Raw genomic sequence first — 26,017 nt, 5'->3', positions numbered from 1 at the left:
AGATCCACTAATTAAATTTAACTTTGGTGTTCAAGTACGACTTGAATGCCACTCACTTTCAAAATCACTTGTCTTAAACTGATGTATTTCCATAAACAAACTTTACTTTTTTAACTTTTTTTTTTTTTTTTTACACAGGGATGATTTTTAAAAGCATACATTTTGGACCTTTGAAAGGGCCATCACCTTGGAAACAGAGAAAAGGCCTGCAAAGCTCGATACAGTAAAGTGAATTAACCTGCACTTTTCTTCTGATGTAGCCCTCAGGCCTCCCTCTGCTAGTTGTGTTTAATCACACTGATCAGGCTCTGAATCAAGATGAAGAAGGCCTGAGGGCTGAAACATTGATTAAATTAAGCGGAATGCATATGGAGCTGGAGTGTGGCACTTTCCTCAGTTTTTTTGATTATTTCCCAGTTAGGCACCAACATACTACAGTCCTTGATGTGTTGTACTTGATTTTTTTTCCCCCCACAAATTAAAAAAATGAACATTGCACAGCTGTTTTTTTTTTTTATATACTTCATTTCTCCTGCTGATGCAAATACACCTGCAGTTGGGCACAGTTCTCCCATCAGAAAGGTTACAGACACACTGAAATGAACGCCTACATTTCTCCCTATGACTTCAGGCATGTTTACTTTATCTGCTGATTGTTTAATATTTAGAGTAAATTGTAGCTTTGATTTCAAATGTTAGAATTTAGTAAGTTAATGCGATGTATATGTTCATTAGATTCACTGAGCTTCAGCTGAAATGTAAAGTGAAAGGCTAACAAGTCAAATAAAACTCAATGAAACAAAATGATGCAGCCATTTGGTTATAAATAGCAAATGCAAAAATCTTAAATCACAGCAAAGTTCTTTTCTCACCAGTCAGAATGAACGAACGATAGCTTAATGGTGTGCCTTGCCAAGGCAACACATCACTTGGCCGTTAACACATTTGACTGATATCGATGGCTCACAGGGACATTTATTATTTAACAATGGAAGGACCTCAATATTATTATAAGACCCATTAGACGAGAAGATTTTACTGATGAAGATTCAGCACCACTCCAAATTCCTCGTATGAACAATTCCACGGTACGACATGGAATGATACAGGAAGCGCCTGTTGTTGGATGTTTAAGCAACAATGGATTTCAAATTGCTGCTTTTTATGCCTACTGGAGGAAAAGAAAGAACAAGACAGCATTAATATTCCATGGTAATCATCCCTCATCTCAAAAGTGCCTCATTTGCTGCACCTTCAAGAATTTTGTCATTCGCTTAATCACAGCAGAATTGGGAGATGGGTAAATCCACATTTGCATTGGTGATATGTTTTGTCAGTTTATTCCTTCTTTTAGAATTTTTCAAGCTGTAAACCAATTTTGTTGCCATGGCTTGTGCTCGACACTGAGGAGAAAAAGAGAAGAAAGAAAAAAGCAAGAGAAAGAAAATAGAAGTTGCTGGTTGCCTTATAAATAGATAAAGAAAGGGGGGAAAAAATGCCAGCACATATTGGAATTTAATTTTGTATGTGGTCTTATAATCGCAAAGGAAACGAAATCCTCAATTTTTCAGGAAGTACCAGTGACTTGAAGAGGTGCAATGGGAGTAAATCTAACAGTGTATATTTTTATTGTTGCATTTTGTGCATCACTTCTTAAAGAGGCAAATAGCAGGAGGGATTTAATTTGTGACATTGAATGTCAAAATTTGGATTAATGCTACAGGAGCTCAAGCAGCTATTTCAACCATGTAATTGTTGGGATGCGGAGCCGCTTCTAAAACATTTCCTAAATTGTAAATCTTGCTGAAATCTAAATAGGTAGAAGATTCAGGGACAGAAAAGAAACATGTGTCTACCATCCTGTGAAATGGAAAACGAAACGTATCTGTAAAAAAATTTTTTTAAATACTTTATCTTTCAGATAACAGGCATGTTTTAAGATGTTCCCTTTTTTGGCATACATGTTTGTTCCCTGAAAGTGTGCTTCAGCAGGTCTCTAATTTCTTCTGCTTGAGTTTTACTTTGACTCAGGCAAATGAGGTGTGACACCACATGACTGAATGAACACACACGGATGGCACTGCAAATTAGAATAGGCATTCCCGTTCACACCTCTTCGTTGCCAATGATTTTGTCTTCAAATGTTATATTTAATTCATCTTCGATGCACAAGAGCCTAGATTCGTAACTGTTTATTATAAATGTGAGTAAAAAAAATGTCCTGCGAAAATGCAGCTTCTGTAAAACCTCAGCAAAAAGGCCGAGTGGATAAAGTCTTTTCATGTCCTTGTCTCATCTCTTCTGTTCAGTTGCATATAACACCCTAACTCATACCACACAATGTTTGACAAATGACGGTGGCTCTCAAAGGAAATTACTGAAATGGAAGGACTGATTCATCACACTGTGTAAAAGCAGTGCCATTTTTTAGCCCTCCTATCTCATTTTTTTTCCCCCTTTCTTGATTATTTTTTTCCACCGCTGTGTTGAGTCCTGAAGGGTTTGAGGTCAGGCATTCCTGCTATTTAAATATGTTATCTCATACAACCAGAGGATCCACATTCTCCTTAAAGGCTGCTTTGTTTTTGGCATCTGACTTTATTGGGGTAAAGTAAGGGAGCTTTATTTGGAATAACAGTGGCAGCTGATGCTGTGAATATCTTACATCAGTCACCTGAAGATGCCGTAAAACAAATGCACCGCTAAGGGCTTTTTTCTCTATTTATCTTAATCAGGGGGTTTTTAGCAGCACTCTGGTTCAGGGGTGGCAGCCAAATCAGCTCACCATCCCTTCCCAAGTCACTTTAGAGAAAGTACAATTTTATCTCTGATGGACTCTATAGTGGAGCGTCACAAAGGATACATCAATGAAAAATGGGTTGCAGCTTAAAAAAAAAAGGCAGACAATCTAGTTTTTCAAGCCCCGTGTAGCTGAGTCTGAAAGAGGAGAATAGAATTATGTGTCTGCTTTTCAAACAGAAAGCTAAGAGATCCTAATGTATGTTTCCACCCACTCACAACATCATGTTCCAACAATGTACCGTTATGTGTAATAGAAAATTATGGCCAACGATGGTAGAATACTGAATAACGTTAAGAGGTGCATGTGTATGTGCTACGTATTTCAGTGTTATGTTAGAACTGAACATAAACTTTCTTTCACTTTTAGTTTGTTCTAATCTTTTTTTAGAGCTGAAGTCTAAAATTGATGAACGTTTATCATTTTATTGACAGACTAATCAATCGATTAACAGGAAATATTTTTTTTTTCAAATGTTACTGTTGACACTATGAAATAGCATTTAGAAAAAGTATGCACTCCTTTTTTAGACTGATTGTTTATTTTTCATATTTAATTATGAGACATGCATATTTAATCTACGAGCTCTTCTATAGGATCTATACAAATGTTGATACCGTGGATACACGATTCAAAAACGGGCTTTAAAATCCTACATGTGAACTCTGGCATCAAACGCATTAAGATCTGACCAGCTCGCCTAACTTTCAGGTTATAAGTGAAATGTGGGAATATTAAGTAGAATGAAAGGAAGGGGCGACTACAGAGTAAGATAAATGGGTTAGCACAGTATGTTAAGCCCAAAGCTTGAGTTTTCAGTGTCTCAAATGTGGGTCTTTCAGCCTGAGCAGATCACCATGGTAACTTAGGCTTCACACCAGTTCAGAGGAGGTAACCCTCAGATTTTTGGAATTCAACTTTGCTTTAAAAAGAAACTGCCCTTTTACTTATTCCTCACACTGAGGCACCATATTGCCATCCCACTGTGTGCTTTCAAATAGCCTGTGGGCGTTGCAGAACCAGAAGTGCTACCGTAATGTTAAGAGCGGTTACGTTCCAGCATGTAGGTTTCACCCAAAATGGCTTTGGGTTGGTAGTGCCATTTATGCTTTTTTTTATTACATTAATGAAGACTTTGGTCTTTCAGCTGGGATATTAGAAAGTTATACCTAAGCCATAACCCAATACTGACTTTAAATGGACAACAATAAACATTTAATTGTAGTTTGAATAGTTGGACAACATGGTATAAATATTAAATTGTATTGTTTTTTCTGATGGTATTTTCTTAGCAACCATTTTTAAATACCAAACATAAATTTTACAAAGCTGCTTGTATTGAAGGAGATGGACAAATTAATCCCATAAAAAAACACAGACTAACAGTAGTTGCACTGCAACAGCACTGAACCTAAAAGCAATAAGCATGAATAACAATATTCACATGTTAAAGTTCAATAATATAAATGCCACAATGTCCATGTAAAGCTGACCAAAAAGCTTAGATTGTGATCATGGATAATCTTAAGAGTTGAGCACAAACATGTTTCATATTTATGAGCAAATGTTAATGGGAGAGATATTAAGTTCTCCCATTTTTTTTAGGAGAAAATAATTTTTAAAATGACATACAAAATCAAAAACAGAAACAAAATTACACGCCCCATACCTGGGCGGGAAATCTCACAACCAGAAACTTCACAAATTCTATTCAAACATAATTGTTTTGTTTTTTTTTAAAGAACATCGATCTCACTGTACACTAAAAAAATGCCGTCATATAAAAATGTAGTTTTCATTTGTCACTTTTCCGTCAATATTTCAAACGGTGCTTATTAAAGATGGGTGTCTGTGAAGCAGAGTTTTATTGACAATTTGGCCAAAACTAAAAGTAAGTTCATGACCAAACAAAATTGAACATTGGGAAATAAACTGGGAAAAGAGAGGTTACAGGTACAATGTGACATTACTGACTAAGTAGGGTGAAACTTTGTATATAGTTCAAAATGACTAAGTGCTAGGCTGTATGTCACAGCAAATGAAACGCCCATCCTGAAAGCACCAGAATGTTCTATATATAATAATTACTGTTTTTTGGTCTTTGATTTCAGTCTGAATGCCATTCTGAAGGTAAAAATGATCTGAGCTCTTTATTTAACAGCCCCGTTTACTAGAGAGTGTCTCCTCCTCTCCAACATCTCATAAAATCTTTACTGATGGCATGTATTTTCACAATAACATTTATTTTTTTCATTCATGCTTAGTGCTTCACAGACATAAAAATCTAACGCGCACAACTATTGCATTCACTACCAATTAAATCCAGTAAATAAGTGAATATTTATGGAGAAAGTCTTAAGAGCATAAATATAGATTATTCAGTGAGGTCAGAGAATATTTGTGTTCAGCATCCAGTCTCAAACTGTCACTGCACCAGCAGATACAGTCAGGGAAAGGAAACAGGCAGAGGAAGCCAGCAGTGCTTCAGATTGGTGTGGCAGAGGGTTATTCTTATTATCTTCATTCTGTGACGTTAATCTGTTGTTTACTGCAAGCAAGTGTAAGCACAATGAAGCCCTGTGCGAGAAACATTTCCTCAGAATGCCTAAAAATGCTGGTGAGAAAGACAAACTCAGCTTATTCTGTTTGTGTCGTTGGATAACAACTGACACAGTGATGAATGTGCTCATCTCAACGTTATTAAGCAGTAAAAGATGTAGTGATATTTATATCATCAGCATATCTTTATATGCAAAGCAGGCTGTGCCATATGTGAGCTTATGCAAGAGAAGCTTGCTCACCGAGCTTGCTTATATCTTCACATTAAGATATGACAAAGGTTAGGTAATGTGATGTTTGTAAGGAGACTAGCAAAGCTATTGTAACGAAAAGCACAGCTTCTGCAGACAAAACAGAAAGTAATGGAAAGTGACATAAAATGAATGCTTGAAAACAATGTTGCTTATGCAGGTTAATGGAGATTAACACATATTATCTCTTCTCCTCTATGTGATGTCTAAGACTGTGTTGACCAGGAAGGGTTTGCTCAAAATGTGAGTAAATCCGATTTATTGAAAGAATACAGGAAAGTTACCTCAGAAAGTTGGAGGGAAGAAAAAAAAAATGGAATTCAATACATTGTAAAATATTATTTTAATATATAAATGTAATCCGTTATTGTTTTTCAATCATCATTATAAAATATACGTTGAAATAAATGATTGAAGATTGGAAATTGAAGATAGAAATAACCTTCATTGTCCCACAGAGGGGAAATTCAGGAAAATGTTATTTGCAGTCAAATTGATCAAGTTGCTTTGCAACTCATGCTACTACAACAAGCATGAAATGGAAAACAATTCTGACAAGAAAAAGACAGGAGGAGTTGTCCAGCAGCCTGGGTTTGGAGGACAATGCTGCAAAAAACCTGAAATATTGAAACTAAATAACATTTTATGGGATTAGCAAATTTTTTTTAACATATTTTCTAGAGGGGATTGTAGTAGAAAATTTCATCTGGTTATATATTGATAATCATTTTATTAAATAAATAATAAATTACCTTATAAAATTTCCCACCACAGAACTCATTGGCAAGAAAAATCACAAGGTATGAGACGGCATTTATGCTAAATAAATGATTGCTAAATAATTGAAAATAAAATTGAGAAAACAATGTAAAACTATGTTTCTTTGCAAACTTTGTAGAATTGTCTGTAGGTTTGCAAAAGGGGTCACCAGTCAAGCCATTTCTGGAGGCCGTTGCCTGGAACAGTTGGAAACCCCTGATGAGCCCATTGCTGTTACGGTGTTTCGTCATTTTTTGCCCTTTACTGAAAGTTGTCCTCACATTGTAATTCAATATTTGACAGATAAATTGGTCTGACCATCTTGTGGAGATGTCACTGAGACATGTGTCTGTTTAATTAGCAAAATGATTTTTTTTTTATCATTTTTTTTTTTATTTAAGCAGCTAACAGATAAATTAGAGCCCCTAAGCAGTAGATTTGGTAAAATGTGTACTTTCATTTTCATCTCTTTTTCTATGATTATAAAATTTAGTCAGGTATATAGATGAAATTCATTTTGTATCAAGGTCAAAAAAAAAAAAAGCATGACAACTGCAGCTGTACACAATTTTCTTGGCAAATTTATACAGTAATGAATTGATTGCCTCATTAAAGGTGTTTTCTCCAATTGCAAGCAAGAACATTAGATGAGATCTTAAAGTGCGTATATTCTTAATGGTTAATTAATCAAAAGCACAAAGAAAGTAGCTCTAGTTTATTAGTCTGTGTGTATGACGCAGAATTCCAATGTGTCTCACAAAATCTGATTAGGTAAATTTTTTATAGTCTTACTAAAATGTTTGGAGCAGGTCAAAGTTTGCCTATCATGTATTTGTTTATCATAAGATGTTTATGATTTACTTAATTGGTTTTGATTCTTCCTCAAGAGATGGAACACAATTAGAAGCATGATTATTGACCAGTCTAGTGATATGCATAACTTGAAATGTGACATGGAGAACCTCTTGTATTTTTGATCAATTTTATAACAGTAATGTCGAAAGTTAGTGGTAATATCGTTTAAAATATAACTGTTCAATGAGTCGAGCCTACACAAGAAGTTTTTTGGCTGAATACAAAAAGACAGTAATAGTACTGCTCTCAAATTCCTAGAAAAACAAAGAATTAATGAAATAAAATAAAGCTACATCTGCTGATCATAGGATTAGTGACAAAGTGCCTCTTGTCCTCACACTGGTCATGATTTTCTGTGCTTCTTATTAAGGAGCTGATTCTGGCATGTATAAAGAAACACACAAGCATGTACAAATAATACAAAGGCTACTTGTGAAGCTGGTTTCATTCAAAGACTGTAATCACAAGTAAAAAAAAAAAAAAAAAAATACAACAATGGGTGCAATTTAAGGCTGGCATAAACTAATTGTGTTATTGTGGTCAACAGAAGCCCAGTGGGAAGAAGGCGTTTACCTTGATGGCAGTGGAAGCGATCTGGATGTGGTGCAGCTTGTGCAAGGTGCTCTCTCTGTCAATGAAGTAGGAGGCAGCCAGCTGGTGCAGAGCTTCCAGCGTCACAGCTGTGCCGTTGGATTCACTGGCTTCAGACGTCCGACTCAACTTTCTCTTGTCCACAAACATCATTAAGGACTCTTCCCCTACAGGCGCAGACACAGACAGTGACACATACACCAGCTTCATTCTTTATGAGTCATAACCCTTTGAACACTTAATATTTTTAATGTAGTTGAACTAACCTGAGCACATCTAGCGGGCCGTCGTACGGAAATAGAAACGCAAGGGTGTGAGAACACCTTAAAATCCCAATGTGTTAATTTTATTTCAGCCTAAATGTCGATGTAAAAAGCGCTGCTGAAATGCATGAACCAAGACACTTCATGGAACATGTCTTTCAATAAAAATGAGCAAAAGCTCTCGGGGGACAGTGCATTGATAGATTGTGTAAGGAGTGGAGGATCGATAGAAAAAAATCTGTTCTAATGGGATTAAGTTTTATGGGAAAAGTGGTTTTTGTTTGCAGAGACACTAGATTATTGGTGATAGTTGATTGTTAACATGTCTGCAGCAAAACAGTTCTTCTAATTTAAAATAATATATGTATGTGAAATAACATGTATGCATTTTATAAAATATGATTTTACTCATGGGTTTGCAGTGTGCTTTTGGTATTCCTCCTTATTTCAGGCAGTTCATTGTAGAAGAATCTCTTGTAAACGTGGAGTGTAGGATTTGCCTGGCCGATACCAGTTTCAGCTTTTCATAGGGTTTGACCTGAAGATAAGTTTTGACCGTTTCTGATTTTATAAAACATAATAGTGTAATTTGCTGCAGGTTCTTTGACAGAGGCAGAAATTGTGGATAAAATTTAAAATGAAGAAATCACAATATGTTTCCCTTCTGATGCAGAGTAGAAGTGACAGCTATGTACTTTATTTTTAATGAACAAGAAAAAGACCATCAAATGCATGCTTTTGGTTGATAGTTAAAAAGCCCAAATTGTGGGACTTAGTTTTACTGTTTTTAGAGGAAATGGAAAAAGGGATTGTTGTGTTTGTCTGACTTGCCTATATTCAGTCAGAGGATACATCTCCTATTTCAAAATGTGGCTAACTGATTGAATTATTTTATGAAATTATCACTTGTGCTCTTGTGTAATTAAAAAATACTTTTTTTGCATCCTGAAATATGTATTATAAAGTTATTTTTGAAAAATGTTGTTTGTTGCTCATTATGAAACGTTTCTTTGCTCTTCAAAGACAACTAGAAATTTTGTAGCGCTGTTTTATTTATTTTTGTTTTGTAGGAACTAGATTATCCTCTTTATGAAGCAAAAGCACAACTGCACACTGAAGCCAGCAGCTTCATGCTGTTCCACTGATCTACAGGTGGTGGTTCTATGCCAGAAAATGAAGCAACACAAGCAGCAAAGGGCGGCTGTGAGCTTGCAGATTTGGATGGATATGCAGGATTCCAAACACTTGATCTACTTTATTCTCTGGTTGTCAGAAAATTCTGCTTTGTCAAAGGTGCTGGGATGATGTGACATAGTAGCTGCTGTGCCATAGTGACATAAAGGAGCGTTCACAAATATCAATGTTAAATGTAAAAGTTTCCACAATTTATATTGAGAAAAGACAAAATCCCAGAATCTTTCCTTTGGGACTGGATCCTGAAAATTGGGGAGCAAATTGTTCAGAGCCTGGACATAATCATTACTGGTTGTATAGCATCTTCTTCTTCTGCATATCTTTTACGCTTCGCTTAAATGTTTGTAATTATTTTTTGTTTCGTTTGTGTTTTGTTGCTGATTTTATAATCCAATTCAGTTCCAATGTGTTCATTTTAATTCAGTTAATTTCAGTTCAAATATGACTCAAAGTCTAAGTTGATCCTAGTTATCGACACTGACATATGTTCCAGTGGTTTGTTTTTTTGTTTTTTCACGCTGTCAGGATGTGTCATTCCACCACATATTTGGTGGAGTCTGGAGTAAAATCGTCTGTGAAGATTACTCTCACAAGCACGTTTCAGCTTTATGTACAGTTCTGTTAATCAGTCCACTTTAGTCACGCGACATGGTGATTGTAGAATCACTGGCCTCCACTCTCTCCCCACCACCAGCTACAGGATGAGTGCTTCACAGATCATTATCTCTGCAATTACTTGCAATCATATATATTTAATTCAACATGGTATATGGGTTTACATACCAAAGTGCTATTAAACCATGCAGATTTCAGTCACATTTCTTTTCCAACAATTGATCAAAATTTCAAGCATGAAGAATTCCAGCCCCGATAATTTACCTTTAAAGAATTGGAAACTGAATTCGCATTGGAGAAGAAACCCTGCAGCAAGGCACGTAACTGGCAATAACAAAGGGATGTGACTTGTGTATTATGAATTAGGTTTAGTATTGTACATATTTAATGAAAATGGAGTTAACATCTTTTTAGTTACAAGAATTACACACCATGTTTTTTGACAAGTCACTTTGAAATATTAAACTTCTACAGGGGATCCGTAAAACGGGACAGAGGTGATGCTGTGAGCCGTTTGTCACGCGGCAGAATTTGTTTATCTCTCTTATTTTCCAGCAGATAATGGGCAACGTTGCAATTTACTTTTTTTTAATACTGCTGGTATTCATCATTTGAGAGTTTCCGCACAAATGCAAAAGGATGAAAGGAGTCAGCAGAGGAGCGAAAGGGAGGAGACAATGCACACGATGGCCTCAGACGCCGCGCTGAACATTGCAGTACTCTGGCTAACTTAGATCTATTGTTCTGGAAAGGATCCAGTGGCGGTTAATTTCAACAGAAACATCAAAGACATTTGTTTTGCGTGTTTAATAACAAAATATGAGCCGAGGCAATTTCTCACCGGCGGAGCTATCTCTTCTTTCTACGAGCACAATGAGAGCTGTTCCAGTTAATCCATTGTAGAATTCTGAAATTTAAGTTGTTTTTTTTTTTTTAAGATTTTTTTTTTTCTATGTAAAATAATTTATCTTAAAGTTGAAGAGGAAATGGAACTGACAATGCTATCATTTGCTTTTAATGTAATTTATTCACCTTTTATATCCAATTCAATTGGCAATTTCCACCTAATGTGTATTGTGCTTATTTGTTTTCATGTTTATGTCACTTGTTCAAGTTCAAGCAGTGGTGAAATGTATAAAATCATCAAACTGTATTTCTTTAAAAACTGTGTAAAAAGGAGGCGTTCTTCCGCGTCTCAGCCATATAAAATCCCCGTCTCCGCTCTGCTTCTCCCTGTCTGTTTAGGCAGGTCAGCAACAGCAAAGAAAAACACTACCCGTCTTGTTTTATTTACCTCCCAGCATTGCGGAAAGCAGGAAGTGGGTTCCGTATTTCCTGATGAGGTTGTCAGTGATGGCCCTGAGACTGGGCCTCCTGCCCAGCTGCCTAATGGTCTGCAGGAACTCTGGGTCCAGCGGCAACGAAAAGCCATTGTTTTCTTGTCTCTCCAGGGCCAAGCTGTTCACCTTCCAACGGCCAAATTCCCTGCAATATCACACAAACGCATGCTCTGTGTGAGTGAAGGATACATCACACAAATGTTATGAATGCAGCACGGAGGCTGATTTGAGAGAGATTATAGGCAAATATTGCATGGAGGCATGCACAAAAACAGTTTTCTTTATTAAAATCACAAGCAAAAGCTACAATGGTTACAGGCCGTTCTTGGGGGAAAAAAAAAACAAAAAACAACACGAAGAGTATTTTGTAAGTGTATTGTTTTACTTTTGAAATTAGCAGGTGAAAGCTGATCACACTGAATCCTGCATTCAAGAGCCGATCTAGCAAGGTGTATAATATGATGACTTCTAAGTGAATGTCATGTGCTACGACTTTATATGAACAATCCAATGTAGTTTCAAGTTGCCACTCAGGGAATTGGATAGCACCATGGTGGAAAAAAAATTGTGTTTTGAACCAATTTTAAATAATAGCTCCATCTTTCTCATCTTGAGTCAGTTTTTGAGGCACTGTGTTCAGAACAGGCTGCAATCATGGATGGAGCCTTGCTGCTTTTGGGGGGCCTCTATTGGACTAAACTGGCTTCATATGTGGTTTATTGAAATTCAGCCTGGCCCTGGTGTATGCCAACTGCATTTATCATCCAAGTGCAGACTGAATGCTGCTTCTTGATGCGTAGATTAGCACTATTCAAATGCAGCCGGTAACAAACATGGTCCTTTCAGCCTAGCAGAAGAAAGATCCGAGACCTTTGAATTGGTTCTGGCAAGATGACCTAGCTTTTGATCAGAGACGTGAAAAAAATATCACATCTTTCCAAGTGTTCTCTCTCTGCACATTTTCGATAGGTGGAATTTTATAGAAATGGAAACCTTGTTGGAGAGCCTCGCACAAATAGAGCTCCGATTTGTTCATAACCCTGTCACATTCACATTCAGGATTTTTGTTCAACCATTAAGTTTAACTTCTGATACCTGAAAAATTATTTAACAACGTAAAAGGAGCATCGGTCAGATATGATCAGTTGTGGGTTTTTTACACTATAAACATGGCATTTCAAAATTAGATCCTTCTCAATTAATGAATGGAGAAAAAAATGGATTCAAATTACAGCAATCAAGTATACTTTTGAAATGGCCAGCCAGCTTTTTGCATGTCTACATAAATTATCTGAAAGAGGCCCATGTATTGGAACATTGTTGGAAGCCATCTTTGCCATTACTGTAATAATTTTTGCTCCCTTTCTACCAGAATCAAGTCAGGACTCTGGGCAACTCCAAAGGATGAATATTTCCCTCAAATACAAGGAACGTGTTGGTATGAATCAGTTTGGACCTTTTACATGAATACAAACAGCTTACATTTGACTTCAAAATGTAAACTGTGTCATGTGGAAAATTGAATGTCATTGAGCAAAGATCACCACAATGTCTGCATACGAGGCAAATGTGTAGGATGTAAACAATTCATGGCCAAGTCATCATATCAGGAAGATCATATCTCAATATACAGACATCCTGTTAGCAGTGTTCTGAGATTCTGTCTTGATTTTTTATTTAACAATAAGCAATTTCTTTTTCAATGAGCAAACCTCTGTGGTCTCAGCCTCCAAGTGAAAAGAATTACCAACTTGCACCTATCTCGTACTGCTTCTTGCAAACAATACATCACGTTAATCAATACATTACTTTATTCAACAGCTGCAAGAGTGTTTTTTATAGCTAGTGTTGAAACAAGGCCAGCCTTCGTGAGTGCTGACCATAATCATCAATAGACACTGTTTGATTGCCTTCAGAGGGCGGCTTTATTGTTTATTGTTGTATTTTATAATCGTCCATCTCACGCATTGGATAAAATATCTGAAAGAAACTTCTTGTCTAATTCAGAACAAAAAAAAACCCACCAGTTATGACAAATAAATTTGACATGTTGTGACTTGTGAACATATTTATATATTCACTGACACAATATTTTAACAAATGCATAACCATACCCACACAACCTATTCAGAGGCACTTTTCATGTCCAAAACAGCTCATACGACGGCTCAAATGCAGCTGTGAGCTGTCTGTGTGCTGCATTTGAGGTTCCATGTTCCTGACACTTTGGGAATGTTCTGCCATGGGATTGAGGAACTTTCTCAGAGGTTAATGACTTAAGAACGAGAGTTTCATTTATCTCATAACTGAAACTCATGCTCTCTAGTAGTGCCAAATCTCATCTTCCTTTCTCTTCTTGTTCATCATTTTGGAACCAGCATCGGTCAAACTTGCTTCTGTAATTTGCAACCTAGTAATTTTTAGCTGTACACTAATTCTCTCTCAGGTCAGCTTTTATGAGTCAAACCAGTAAAATCATATTTGTCTTTCTAATGGTTACATATAAACCTGAACAGCAATGATTTATTTATTTGATTTGATTCGTCATGGTTCCAGTCAGTTGAACATGCTCGACTCTGGCTGACGTAGCAGCTTCCAAAAGGTGAATGAACAGCTGTGTGTGCAGCATTTTTTGTTGTTTTACTGAGGCTGCTGTTCACATTTACTGAAACTAATCACACGAGTTGAAGACACCTTGAAATGTCAACTTCAAGACCATTTTGTCTTTAAAATCGAACGACTTTAAAATCATCTCCACAAAGAAATGGCCATGTATAACTTTATAAAACTGTCCTAAGTAAAGTCCAAAAAACTATTTAACCTCTATGTTATAGTCTAACCCTATTTTACTAGAATCACTCTATGTTCTACCCCAAATATTTGTTTTTTTTTTTTTTTCTTTTCTTTGCTCTTTACATTGTAAGTATGCCATTCTGGTAGTCGAATACAAGAAAGGTGCAAAGCTACATTGTTCTTTAGAAAAAACCTTGAGAAACAGCCTGTAAGGAATAAAGGCCCTATAGCTCCTTATGAGTGCATTTCCTGAAACTTAAAATAATAAGCAGTTTTACTGTGAAAATTGCAGACTGTTGGAAATGTTTTCACTAAAGAAACAAATCTGTTTTGACTCTTTCCTCTCCAAACTCCACAGAAAACACTCAATGTCACTCATGGAAAGAAACATGCACACAGACCCATCGTCCAACGGCAAACATCCAAACAAAGCAGCAGAAACTCTTTGCTGTTTCCCAGAATATGACACCCCCCATGGGTGTGGGACTGCTGCCAATCAATTCCTCACCAATAACAATGCCTCCCCCCAAAGAAAACTACAAACAGAAAACAGCTCATTAAGGCCTTTTTCATGTCGGTGTCTCTCTTTAACGAGCAGCCATTAGTGTTTGTGTCCATCCGCTGGGGCCAGCTAAAGAGAGGAGCAGCGTATGGATAAAAGGGGAGAGTTTAGCTGTGATCAGCACTCTGTGTCACTGTGATGGACGTTTATGAATGGTGTCCCAGCTTGGACTCACACATACATAGATTTTTATACTTATACATTCTACTACAACCTCACGGACCGCATTGGACACACATGCGAATGCATAGAAGTTTGTATCACCATTCACTGTTTTCGGTGAGATACCGAGTGACTGAATCACATGCAGATTTATCTGTTTCACCCATATCTGCGAAGAAGACCCCAACCCCCACATGCATCTCTGACTGTCAAGCCCCCCCTCTGAGAAAGTCAGTGCAGTGCCAGGTAAAAGAAGAGTTATAGAAGGGATGCCAAAGCTACAGGGGCTATGATCAGAGCACAGGAGTTGTACCTTTCGTTCTGTTCGTCATAGCACAGCTGTCTCAGATCCATCACTGAGCACAAGCTGCCCGAGGGCTCTTCTCAGTGCCCAACATAACAAATCAGGGAATCAACACTCTGAATAGCCTGCTGATGTAGTTGAAACTTGCATTTCAGCACCACTGTGAAGGCTATGCTCAGTTTAGTCTCTAAGTAGGGGAAGCAAAGACAGTGCTTTCTTATTTTTTATGTAATCTTCCCCTGATGTGTTCAAATGACTAAGAAAAGGAAAAGAGATTGAATACAAACCCCGTGGTTCAGTTGAGTATCTGAAAAGTGAAACTAGACTAACTTCTGAAAAAGGCAGTTTTCCGTGTACTTTAGTTTTATTACTCTAAATCATATTTCTAAAAGTTATTCTCACTTTCATGAAACAAAAAATCACATAAACATCCCTCTAGGGATTGGTATTTGTGCATCAAAATGCATCTGAAATATTTAAAGATTTTTTTATGACATTTTCAGAGCGCCAGAAGAAGTTGTTTAAATTATACATCCAATGTGCGTATAAGTTACTCTTATACGTACATTCCTATATGAAAATAATTGACTTTATTCAACAATTTACACAAACATGGATTTATGAATACTAACGTTTATTGGACGGATGGACAGTCGAGCAGACAGATTGATTTCCCAGAAGCCTATAGCGCACTTTTTGAGACAGTAGTGACCAACTATGCTTAGGATACTTTTATTAGGTTCAGTAAAGGGCTATTTCACAGCTTTTGTAAAATCTGAATCATGTTGTACCACCTCTATTTTGTGATCTTAAATGCTGAGCAGATCGCTTCAAAAACTATTTGTGTTCTGATGTTTTAGAATATGGACGACTAATATTAGATATTGAGCTGAATAAATATATTCCAGATTTTCTTTGATGATATGAGCAACTAACTTCTATTTCTTTCAACCAACGGGAGACGATATCGCTGAGAAAAATACTCTTAAAAGGGGAGAATGTCAATCAAACAAATTCAGTCTTTAATGATTCTTGGTTTCTCCTATTGTACTGCAGAAAATGTACTAGAAATGAGTTTTAATCATCATCTTCTGTAATCATCATCTGTTCTTGTATTAATTTATTTTAGAAGTGTCTTATGATGCAGTGCTGCCTTATGTGCTGGTGCTCATCTCCCAGAGAGCCTTTTTTTCCAACAATGCATCTTTATAAGTGAAGATATATTTTTATTCTCAGAATTCTCCTCGATAATTAGGCTGACATTGCATCGTCTCGCTTGTTCTTTTTCTGTCCTTTCTGTGCTAAAAATGGCAAGCTACATTTTCACTTATTCTTTCCTCAAGAATATTTGACTGTCACTGAGAGCGAAAGCGAAAAGCAAAGCTAAAAGTGCTTGACTTCTCTTCACAGGTGTTCTGACTATTCAAATCATGCACTGTCTCCAACAGAGAGCTGATTATCATCAGAGTGTTTTCTTCCAATGCTCATTTCTTCACCGTTTCACACATATGGTGTGTAATAAATTTGCCACGATTATGTCTGGATCATTGCTCTTGAGAAGAAAATCTGGGATTTAAAGTTTGATTCAGATAGAAGGGGATACCAGAGAGAAAATTGTGGAAAGTTATGCAAGCATCATGCAAAAACAAACAAAAAAAAAGTCAATAAGCTAAACATTGTCCAGCTAATTCAGGAGCACTAAATATCCATTCATACATTCATCTAACTTTCTCTTTCATTGCAAGAAAGGGTTGCAGTTAGGATCCTCCAGACTGACCGGTGGTACTTCTTGTTTTCCTAAGGTTTCCCCCAAACCAGAATGAATATATTTTCCCTGCAGGGCATTCTGGGTATTACATGGGCTGTCCAGACGCACAAACAACCTGAACTGGCTGCTTTTGATGTGAAGGAGTAGCTGCTCCACTCTGGGCTTCCACCAGATGAACCAACTCCCCATCCTATCTTCAAACATGAGCCCTTCCACCCAAAGGAGAAAATGTATTTCTGCAGCTTCTATTGAGGATCTCATTCTTTCAGTCACGATCCATGTCTCATAAACTATTCCAGAAAATACATGAAATAATCCTCAAAAAACTGGATACTATGCATAATGTTCTTTAAATAAAATAAATACTCTAAATGAATATATGTACTTTGTTGTTCAGCAGTAATAGCTCAAAATAGTACATACCACATTAACCCACTTTGGAAAACAGCTGACTGAAGAGGACAAAAAAACACACAAAGACAAGTCAATCATGCTTCATTTAATAGGAAAAATAAAGTGGGATTTGGAGGACATTTCAAGCAAGCAGTTCTCACCTACTTATAGAGATGATCTATTTCCAGCATTAAGCTTCTTTTGACATTTTTATTGTTTAACAGCAATTACCTTTCATTCAACCAATATGCATATTTGAAACCAGCATATTTAGAAAAATAAAAACGCAAAGAGCTTTTCTTTACTCAGATTAAGAGGAAATCTTAACAATCAAGCCGTCTAGGAAGCATTTCTTCAAAGGTGCCTTCACTGTAGCATATGTCAAGCTTTTAAACTAATTCTGCTGATGGTTCTCTCTCAACTAAACAGAGTTTAGGAGAGAAATGAGAGAATAGTTGAGGGGGTGGAAAAGAAGATGGAATCTCTGTCTGAATCTTTTAGTCATCAGCCCACCACAGAGACAAACTGCAGTAGGAAAGGATGCAAGATCATCACTGAGGAAAACAAAGTGTGTAATGATCCAGGGAAGAGTCATTGGTTGGGAATGCTTTACAGAATTGCCACCAGGAGTTTATCAAAACAACTTCAAACAAACATCAGATCATTAATTTGTGATAATCCTATAAAGCCTACTGAGAGGCTCCTTCGACAAGGTAACTGAGTCGTTCTCACTCATTTTTTAAAGTTTTAATGCCTTTTATGTTTTTAAAGAATCCATGTGAAACACCCTAACTCAGATATTTTTTAAATAAGCACACTAACCATTCCTGATATCTTTAAATAAAATCCATCAATATTATTATGAAAAACTACATCATAAAAATGTATTAATAATAATAATAATAATAATAATAATAATAATGTCACAATAATATAATAAGAACATGTTGTATATGTTTATTAGAATCGCTGCCAATTGAACATACCATTTTTTATTGTTGTATTTCTAATTCTTTTAGATTTCATTTCTTAACATAAATATCTCCATAAAGTCATTCAATTCCTGATTGTATTAGGCAGGTAGATGGACATTAGGGGGTTGGTGATTATCTCCAGTTGAAAATGGACAAGAGGCGGCACGCACCCTGAAAAGCTAACCAGCCACAGGCTAATGAAGAGACAAACAATCATTGAGACACGCACACACACACACACACACACACACACACACGCACGCATGCACACAGAGCAATTTAGATTCTCCAATTAACCTAGGAGACATGTTTGTGGACTGTGTGAGTAAATTTGATTGTCCAGAGTAAACTCTTGCATGCATAGAGAAAAAAAAGACATTCAAGCTCCATACTGAAAGGCCAGAGATGAAATTGGCTTTCAATGGCAGAAATTAGCAAAGTTTAGCAACGGGGCTAACATCTGCTAACCCCATGTTGCTATTGTAATAGGCTGCCAAAATATATAAATGTATAAATGTACATATCAATATCAATATCAACATTTATTTACAGAATGTTATGCAATATCACTCATACACATGACTTTAATCCATGTAAAGTCAGTCAAAAATAATTGGATATTAACATTTTTGACAGTGGGGGTTGCATAATCGCTGTGAAAAGGTATTTGTCCCCTCAGAGATTTCTTCTGTTTGTGCTTTGTTGTTTTCAATTAATCAAACAAATTTTAACATTAGGCATGGGTGGAAATAAACAAAACAAAACAAAAACTTTTTAAATGAAGTTTTTATTTATCTGGGGAAAAAAAAAAAATCCAACCAAACACGCAGGTTTTCTAACAGAGTTGGAGTAAAGGAGTCCAAACGGCACTTCTTCTTATGCCCATTAGGAGCAGTCGGTTCTTACAACATAATATGTGTTAGGAAAATGGCCCTTGCACTGTATCAAAAACAAGGTCACACACACACACTTCCCACTCCCCACTTCTGTAACAATATGCATTAAACTCTATACAGTCAAAACCTCCATCCTGCAATTATGCACTGATTAGAATGTCAGCGACAATGTTTGGGTTCAGTGCTTTTCCCAGAGGTTCTTTAACTTGTGGATCAAATTGCTGGCATTTGAGTTGAAGGATAACCACAATGTGGGTTACCACTGTGCCCGGTAAGCCACAGCTCTCAATAGCATAATTGCTGAAATGGTTAACAAATTCTCCAAAAGATAAGACTTAGATAACTATAGGTGAATGATGGAATGTAAATAATCTGGTAAATCAAGGACTTAGGTTTTTGATCAGTTCGTTTTTTGCCTTAAAAAAATGGAGCAGCACCTTCATTACTGTAGCCGAGACCTCAATCCGTCTATTCACCTCCCGCTCTACATAACCTTCATTCATGAACAGCATTCACAGTGTGATTTTAAAAATCAGACAGGGATTTGTTGAACACAACACACATGATATGATCAAACCTTGACAGTGACAATTGAGAGAAGGACGGAACGACGGAAAGGAGGCAGCTGTGGAAAAACTCAATTTGTATGACCCTCAGACTTCTATCACAGCAGCAGCTGAGCTGCAGGGTTTTAACAAAAAAAATCTGACACTGCTTCATATTTGCCGTACGTTGTCAAGTGAACTAAATCAGCAGTTGGAGGGCCTGCCACACTGAACAAACACAGAGCACAGATTCAAGGTAATATGCAAATGTTTTCATATGGTTATCTTAGATGAAAGGTTTTGTCAAGAACAATTGATGAGTGCTACATGAACCTGGCTCACCAGTCCAATGATGAACCCTAAGAAAAAAATCATACCGCATGTTTGCTTCTCTATCAGTGCTTTACCCTAAATCCCTTCCACTTTTCATTTTTATTTCCCAATATCTTTTTGTTCAGGCGGGGAAAAAAAGCATCTTTTTAGGTTAGACTGAATTAGAAATTGCAGAGGATGTTCACTTATGATTCTAACTCAATAATATATCTCAGTCTGCTCGGCTAGGTGTCCTGTCACAAAGCTTGTGTAATGTAAATTTCACCATCTGTACCTGCACAATAGGGTCTGCCAGGAGTTCACGCAGACTTTCATGTGCAGATATAATTTTTGTGACCGCAACGACCGCAATGACCGCAATGTGTGCACCCTGACAGCAATAAAAGAAAACACACATTTAAATTGTAGTTGCAAGCTCACTGCGGAAAATGGAAAATCCAAGGTCGGGTTTTGGGTAGCAGTAAAAACTGTGAGGTTTGTTTCTAAGTAAAACAGTGTAAGAAGAATTGTCCTTTTTTGTCATATGACATAATAGGATAATTTATCGCTCAGGGACATCAAAGTCTGCCCTAATATGCTATTGACATGTCACTTTTTGTCTTGCTATTTACTTTTCTTTTTCTTTGGAGCAAGTCATTGACAACAGCATAACCCTGTGAGGCTGTAGTGAAAAATGCATTTCTCTGAGTGGATCGCTTTAGCGCAACTGCGCTAAAAATACTTATACGTGTTGAAGAGTGTGGATTTACAGATGCAAAATATGTAGAGACATTTCACAGAAATCAATTTACATTTTTGCATCTAGATTTCATGCTACAGCTGCCCATTGAGACCTTTATATTCATACACTTCAAACTGGTTTCTCATACTCTACACCTAATGTGGAACTGCTGCTACTTCCTCCATCCCCTCAAGTTTTAACAGTTTAATCTTGCTAATCCTGTGTGCATTCACGTGTATTTTCTTTGTAGCAAAGATCTTCAACAAATGCAGTGAGAGTAAATCCTCGTCAAAATAATAAAAATGTCTGTTCACTCTTTTCTTTCCCCCTCTCAAACACAACATCATTTTACCAGTTGAAACATTTTTTTTATATTTCATATTTGGTAATGTCATGTTTATGACAGTGTCATGACAGTCTTATACACACCCAGTCAAATAAAGTGTTAGTTGGTATTTTTTCCAGTTCAGCTTAACCAAGCTTTTTTATGAGTTTGTACAAAAGCACAACCTTATAAAAAAAGGTTGTGCTCCACATAGGATTTTCTTTTTATTTGAGCTTCTGACAAGATTGTTGAGGAAGTTCAAGCAAAGGTCATTGTTGTGACATTCTGTAACGCTACAAAGTGGGGAGAGTTTAATGTAAAAAAGTTTAATGTAACATAAGTAGGAGTTTTACTTAAAAATGTGGTATCAATTGGTTGGTAACGCAAATATCATCACTGCCCTAGAAGAATTGGTGGTTCAAAGCTGCAAGATTCTCTCTGTTTACTGAGAGGAAAGCTGCTAAGCCTGCCCCCTTTTGTTCTGGAATTGGTCAAGATACTGTTGACGAGATTGATCACTGTGCACAAAACATAAGATGCCTGGAATGTCATTGTTTTCCTAATGGAAGATGTACACTATCAATACACACAGTTAACTTCACACACACACACACACACACGCAAACACACACACACACCAAGGGAGAATTTAGAGAAACCAATTAACCTGAGAGTCATGTCTTTGGACTGTGGGAGGAAACCCGATGAAAACCACGCATGCACAGGGAGATCATGCAAACTCCATGCACCCAGAATCCAGAATCTTCTTGCTGCAGGGCAACAGCTCTACCAACTTCACCACTGTGCAGCCCTGCGCTACTGTGCAGAACTGTAAGAACTGGTTTTCTGTAAGAATGTCATACAGAAAACATTTTCCTGAACTCTACTGTGACTTTTCAGTAGTTGATTTTATGTATGCCAATGAGTTTTAGCATAAAAGATTAAATCTCACAGCCTGTTAGCTTGAATGTTTAAAGTACTAGCATAAAGAGCTGCATTTTTGTGTACAGTGCCCACTAAGCCAATGTTTTAGTTTTTAGTCAACAGGTCATGTTTGATGAATGTACTAAATCTGGTAGCGTTGCGATTGTATTTAATGTAAAAATTTCAGCACCTCTGCATCAGTACACACGTACCTCATGCTAAACAGTTTTTATGGAATATTACCATGGAAGTTATGATTAGTTAGAAAGTATCGTTCCAATAACTTCTACGTTGTTTTTTTTGTTTTTTGTTCTTTTTTTCCGCTACTGGAGTTTTACTGCAGTTCAATTTAAGACGTTTGTTGAAGTCTGGTGGAGGTGTTGAATATTTTTTTGCTTTTTATTCACCCCTCTAAATCATTGAACTCAGGTGTCACTTCCGTGTCCACAAACGTGTAAAATCCAGCAGTGAGTCCAGTTGTGGAATGATCTTGCACCTAAATATTCCACCAGTAGCTGGAATAGTGGGGTTATAACGAAGTGAAAGCAATTGGGAACTACAGCAACTTGGAAACAAATTGTCAGGTCAGTCAAATCAAGAAGTGAGGTCAATGAAAGCTGAACTGGGTAAGTGTGCAAAGGTCTTCAAAGTTCTACAGAGTTGATGACTACAGACCAGGCACGTGCAGAGGGGGAGGGGGGGGAGGGGGGTCTGGGGGGGCTTGAGCACCTGCCATTTTCGCTCCGTGCCCCCAAGTGCCCTTTTGGTCAATTTTTAATTTTAATTGTTTTTTTTTGTATTATTATTTTCTAAGCCCTCTTCTGACACATAATAACATGTACTAAAATGATTTTTTTTTTTTTGTACAACATAATAAGCCCTCCGGTCACCTTGTTACCTTTGACCTTTTGCCCGTGATGCATGACGCAGTTGCCTTTCGCGCAGTGAGATGAGGCGGCTAACTGGAGCTCAACGTAGTGAACGTTCCAGATTATAAAACAGTTTTTGGTGAATTATAAAAAAACGTTTTTGGTGAATAAAGTGGAGTAACTTGCTACTTGTCAGATGACGGAAAACGTTGAAGTATCGTTTCTGCTTCAGCTCGGAGTCGCCGTTTAAGCAGAGAGGTAATGAAATACAACAGACACTGACAGGCCTCTGCGTCTGCCTTTCTCTGAAGAACTACTGAGCAGGAGGAGACAGCCAGGTGAGGAGAAAATGTTCTTATCTATCAATTTACTATTTTATCATACAGACATTAGGCTGTTGTTGTTGTGCTATTAGCTAGCTGATAGCTAACGACTTTGCTAGCAAAACTAGATAACTAAAAAGTTTCTTCCCTGTGTACGAGGCACATCGCCCGTCCAAAACTTATCATCTCCATTATGGATATATGTCCAATCTTCTAATTTCCTTTGCTGCATAATGTACATTGCATTTATTCAGGCGTTAGGTAAATGTATCTTGAAGGAGAATATCACTTAAATAACAAGGATATTCATTTAGAATTAAAAATAACTCACCCTGAATTACCATAATAGATATAGTGTGTGTCATTAATGAAGGGGAAAAAAACTCAACCCAGACTTTAGTTTAGGGTCTGGTTTGCAGAGTATGAAGTTACATTTTTTTTCCCAATGGGAAAAAAAAACTGACCTCAGTTAAGTAAAATAAAATTGTAATAACTTTTGGAATTGTAATGATTTCTTTTTTAAAAACAAGTTGTTTTGTTTAAAAAACTTTTTAAAAAAAATTAAATAACTAATTTTTGTCTTGTGAACTTAAAAAGTTATTTGCCAAACATAAACTTTTATTTGCACACATCATGAATCTTTTGTTGTGATTTTAGGCCCTGCTCACAACCAGTGGCGGAGCTAGACTTTTAAAGTTGGCTGCCCCCCCCTTGGTCCCCCCAACTCTCGGGGGGGGGGGCAAAATTTTAAATGTGCGTGTGCACACACACACACACACATATATATATATATATATATAAAATTTAAAAAAATAACCAAACTGAATATTTGGTTATTTTTTAAGCCCCTTTGTCATTTGACATGTTATAATTAACACCTTTGACTGGCGCACATGGAGACATGATAGACTTTACGCAGAGTTCATCGCAGAGGAAACTAAAATCAATCAAATAAAAGATCCTTTCTGAATATCATCTCATGGACACTGAACTAAATGCGTCTTTCTGACCGGGAGCTGACAGCGTGTTGAAGAGTTATGGACACCTTGGTTAGGAAGCTCTGTTTGGACAGGTAATATTTCGGGTCGGACCAGAATTATTTGCCTGATGGTGGTTCGGGCTTCTAATGAGTTTACATTTAATGAGTTTGGAGCACACAGAGAAAAACTAAAGAGAATTTTATGATCTACTTATTATAGTTTAATAAGTAGAGGAATAACAGCTGACTGTTGAGAGAGGAAAGAAATTATTTGCCAACTCAACCCAGTGCAGATCCCATAAACAGAAACAAGCGCAGAGCGCTGCGCAATAAATGCACGTAAATGCTCCAATTAATCCCACACGATGACAAACGCCAAATATACAATATATAGTTACACTGCTTACGTTAATGATGTTTTAAAAACAAAACCAGTAAAAACTTAACTGAGTTAATATGTCAGATTACCTCCTCAGCCTCATTTTGATAAGAACAGAGAGCAGTTCGCTGGTTTCTGTCCAGACTGTGATCAGCTGACCACTTGGTGCACAGACAGTTTCAACTTTACGCACAGAGAACATCGTGGAGCTCATTATTAATCAGACTAAGAACAATATCTGTCAGAGAATCATCTCTGATCTGGACGCTTTAACGGACCAAAGGCTTTGAAGCGCCTAGCGCAGCTGATCCGCTTCTGCTGGGTTTTTCTCCCGCAGAGGGAAGTGATGCGGGATCAGGAAACGATCAGAGTTCTGCCGTCTTCTAATCACGTCATTTCGTGAAATGTTACCTGATCTCAAAAACGTTCTCGCAGAGAAATAATAAATGTTTTGTTTGATGACTACAAATTGGAAATAAAATGATTTTTTTCTTTGACGGACAACAAAAAAACTCTAGCGCCACCTCTGCTTTAAACTACGAACATTGTCGGCCCCTCTTCGGTTTTTTCTCTTTTTTGCGGAGGATCAATAAATAACTTATTGGTGTTTTACAACCACCAGGTATGAAGTGCTTTAGCCTTTGAGTTGCACCACAGCGCAGCACAACTGAAACATCCAGGAGAATATCAGCTTGTTGTTATGAGTATAAAGGAGGCTGGTATCGCGCCTGATAAAAATCTATTTATTTATGTCATCACATGGACTTATATAAAGTTTTATACATTTTCTTTTCATATATTTATTATTGTTTTTCTTCTTTAGATAGATTGACTTAAAATGATTCCAAATAATGTACAGGAATAACCTGGTGCCGTTACATGTCAATCATCAGGGGGGAGTCACTGGGGGGGGGCAATCAGATGACAGGGGGAGCAATGGCCCCCCTGGCCCCCCCTCTGGCTACGCCACTGCTCACAACGTCATGTGAGAATCACAAGCAAAACTTTGAGTCAAACAAAAACTTAGAATATCAAGAAAAGATTTATGACGTGCACAAATAAGTTTGTTTAGCAAAAAAAAAAAAAAATCACTGAGACATGAGACTGCTGTTCATGAGACAAATGTGTGATTTAAATGTTTAAAAAAGTTTTTTTAAGCAAAACTCAGTAGGCTTTTCTCATGGTGACATGCATTAACAATTCAATTTTTGCTTTTGTTTTTTTCTTTTTTCTGCAGTTCCACCTTAAAGTTTGATGCAGCTCTGCTTTCCTGATTGTACCGTCTTCATCTCCACTGCAGCAAACAGGAAGCTCTTTTTATAGATTACAGTCCACTAATCTGTAATCTATAAAAAGATTACAAGGGCACAAAGGTTGCTTTGTGCCCTTGTTTATATTTTTAATAGTGCAATTCTGTAAAGACAAAATATGTAAAGACAAAATATGTAAACCAGAGCTAGACCACTAGCTCTGATTTACAAAATAGACCTGCAGAAAGAAATTACTAATAAAATATCTTACATATGCATAGTGTTATGCT

General features: G+C 37.0%; 1 protein-coding gene and 1 long non-coding RNA gene across 3 annotated transcripts in view; one reads left to right on the top strand and one right to left on the bottom strand.

The window, feature by feature from the left end:
- LOC103463372 (uncharacterized) overlaps window positions 1–8,489 on the top strand; it is an 84,329-nt gene extending 75,840 nt beyond the window's left edge. For both annotated transcript variants that reach the window (XR_533505.3, XR_014087245.1), the window contains one exon: window positions 7,772–8,489. This is a non-coding gene — a long non-coding RNA (uncharacterized LOC103463372). The remainder of the gene's footprint in view (window positions 1–7,771) is intronic.
- brinp3a.1 (bone morphogenetic protein/retinoic acid inducible neural-specific 3a, tandem duplicate 1) overlaps window positions 1–26,017 on the bottom strand; it is a 64,825-nt gene that overhangs the window by 23,484 nt on the left and 15,324 nt on the right. Inside the window, exons 3-4 of the mRNA XM_008406675.3 lie at window positions 11,182–11,372; window positions 7,798–7,982 (exon numbers count right to left, since the gene is read on the bottom strand). Of these exons, the coding sequence (XP_008404897.2) occupies window positions 7,798–7,982; window positions 11,182–11,372 (376 nt within the window). The remainder of the gene's footprint in view (window positions 1–7,797; window positions 7,983–11,181; window positions 11,373–26,017) is intronic.

Source organism: Poecilia reticulata, chromosome 4 (assembly GCF_904066995.2).
Source record: "Poecilia reticulata chromosome 4, P_reticulata-male-v2, whole genome shotgun sequence".
Classification (NCBI taxonomy): domain Eukaryota; kingdom Metazoa; phylum Chordata; class Actinopteri; order Cyprinodontiformes; family Poeciliidae; genus Poecilia; species Poecilia reticulata.
The sequence above is the reverse complement of the archived record's forward strand: the minus strand, read 5'-3'. Positions and strand labels throughout refer to the sequence as shown.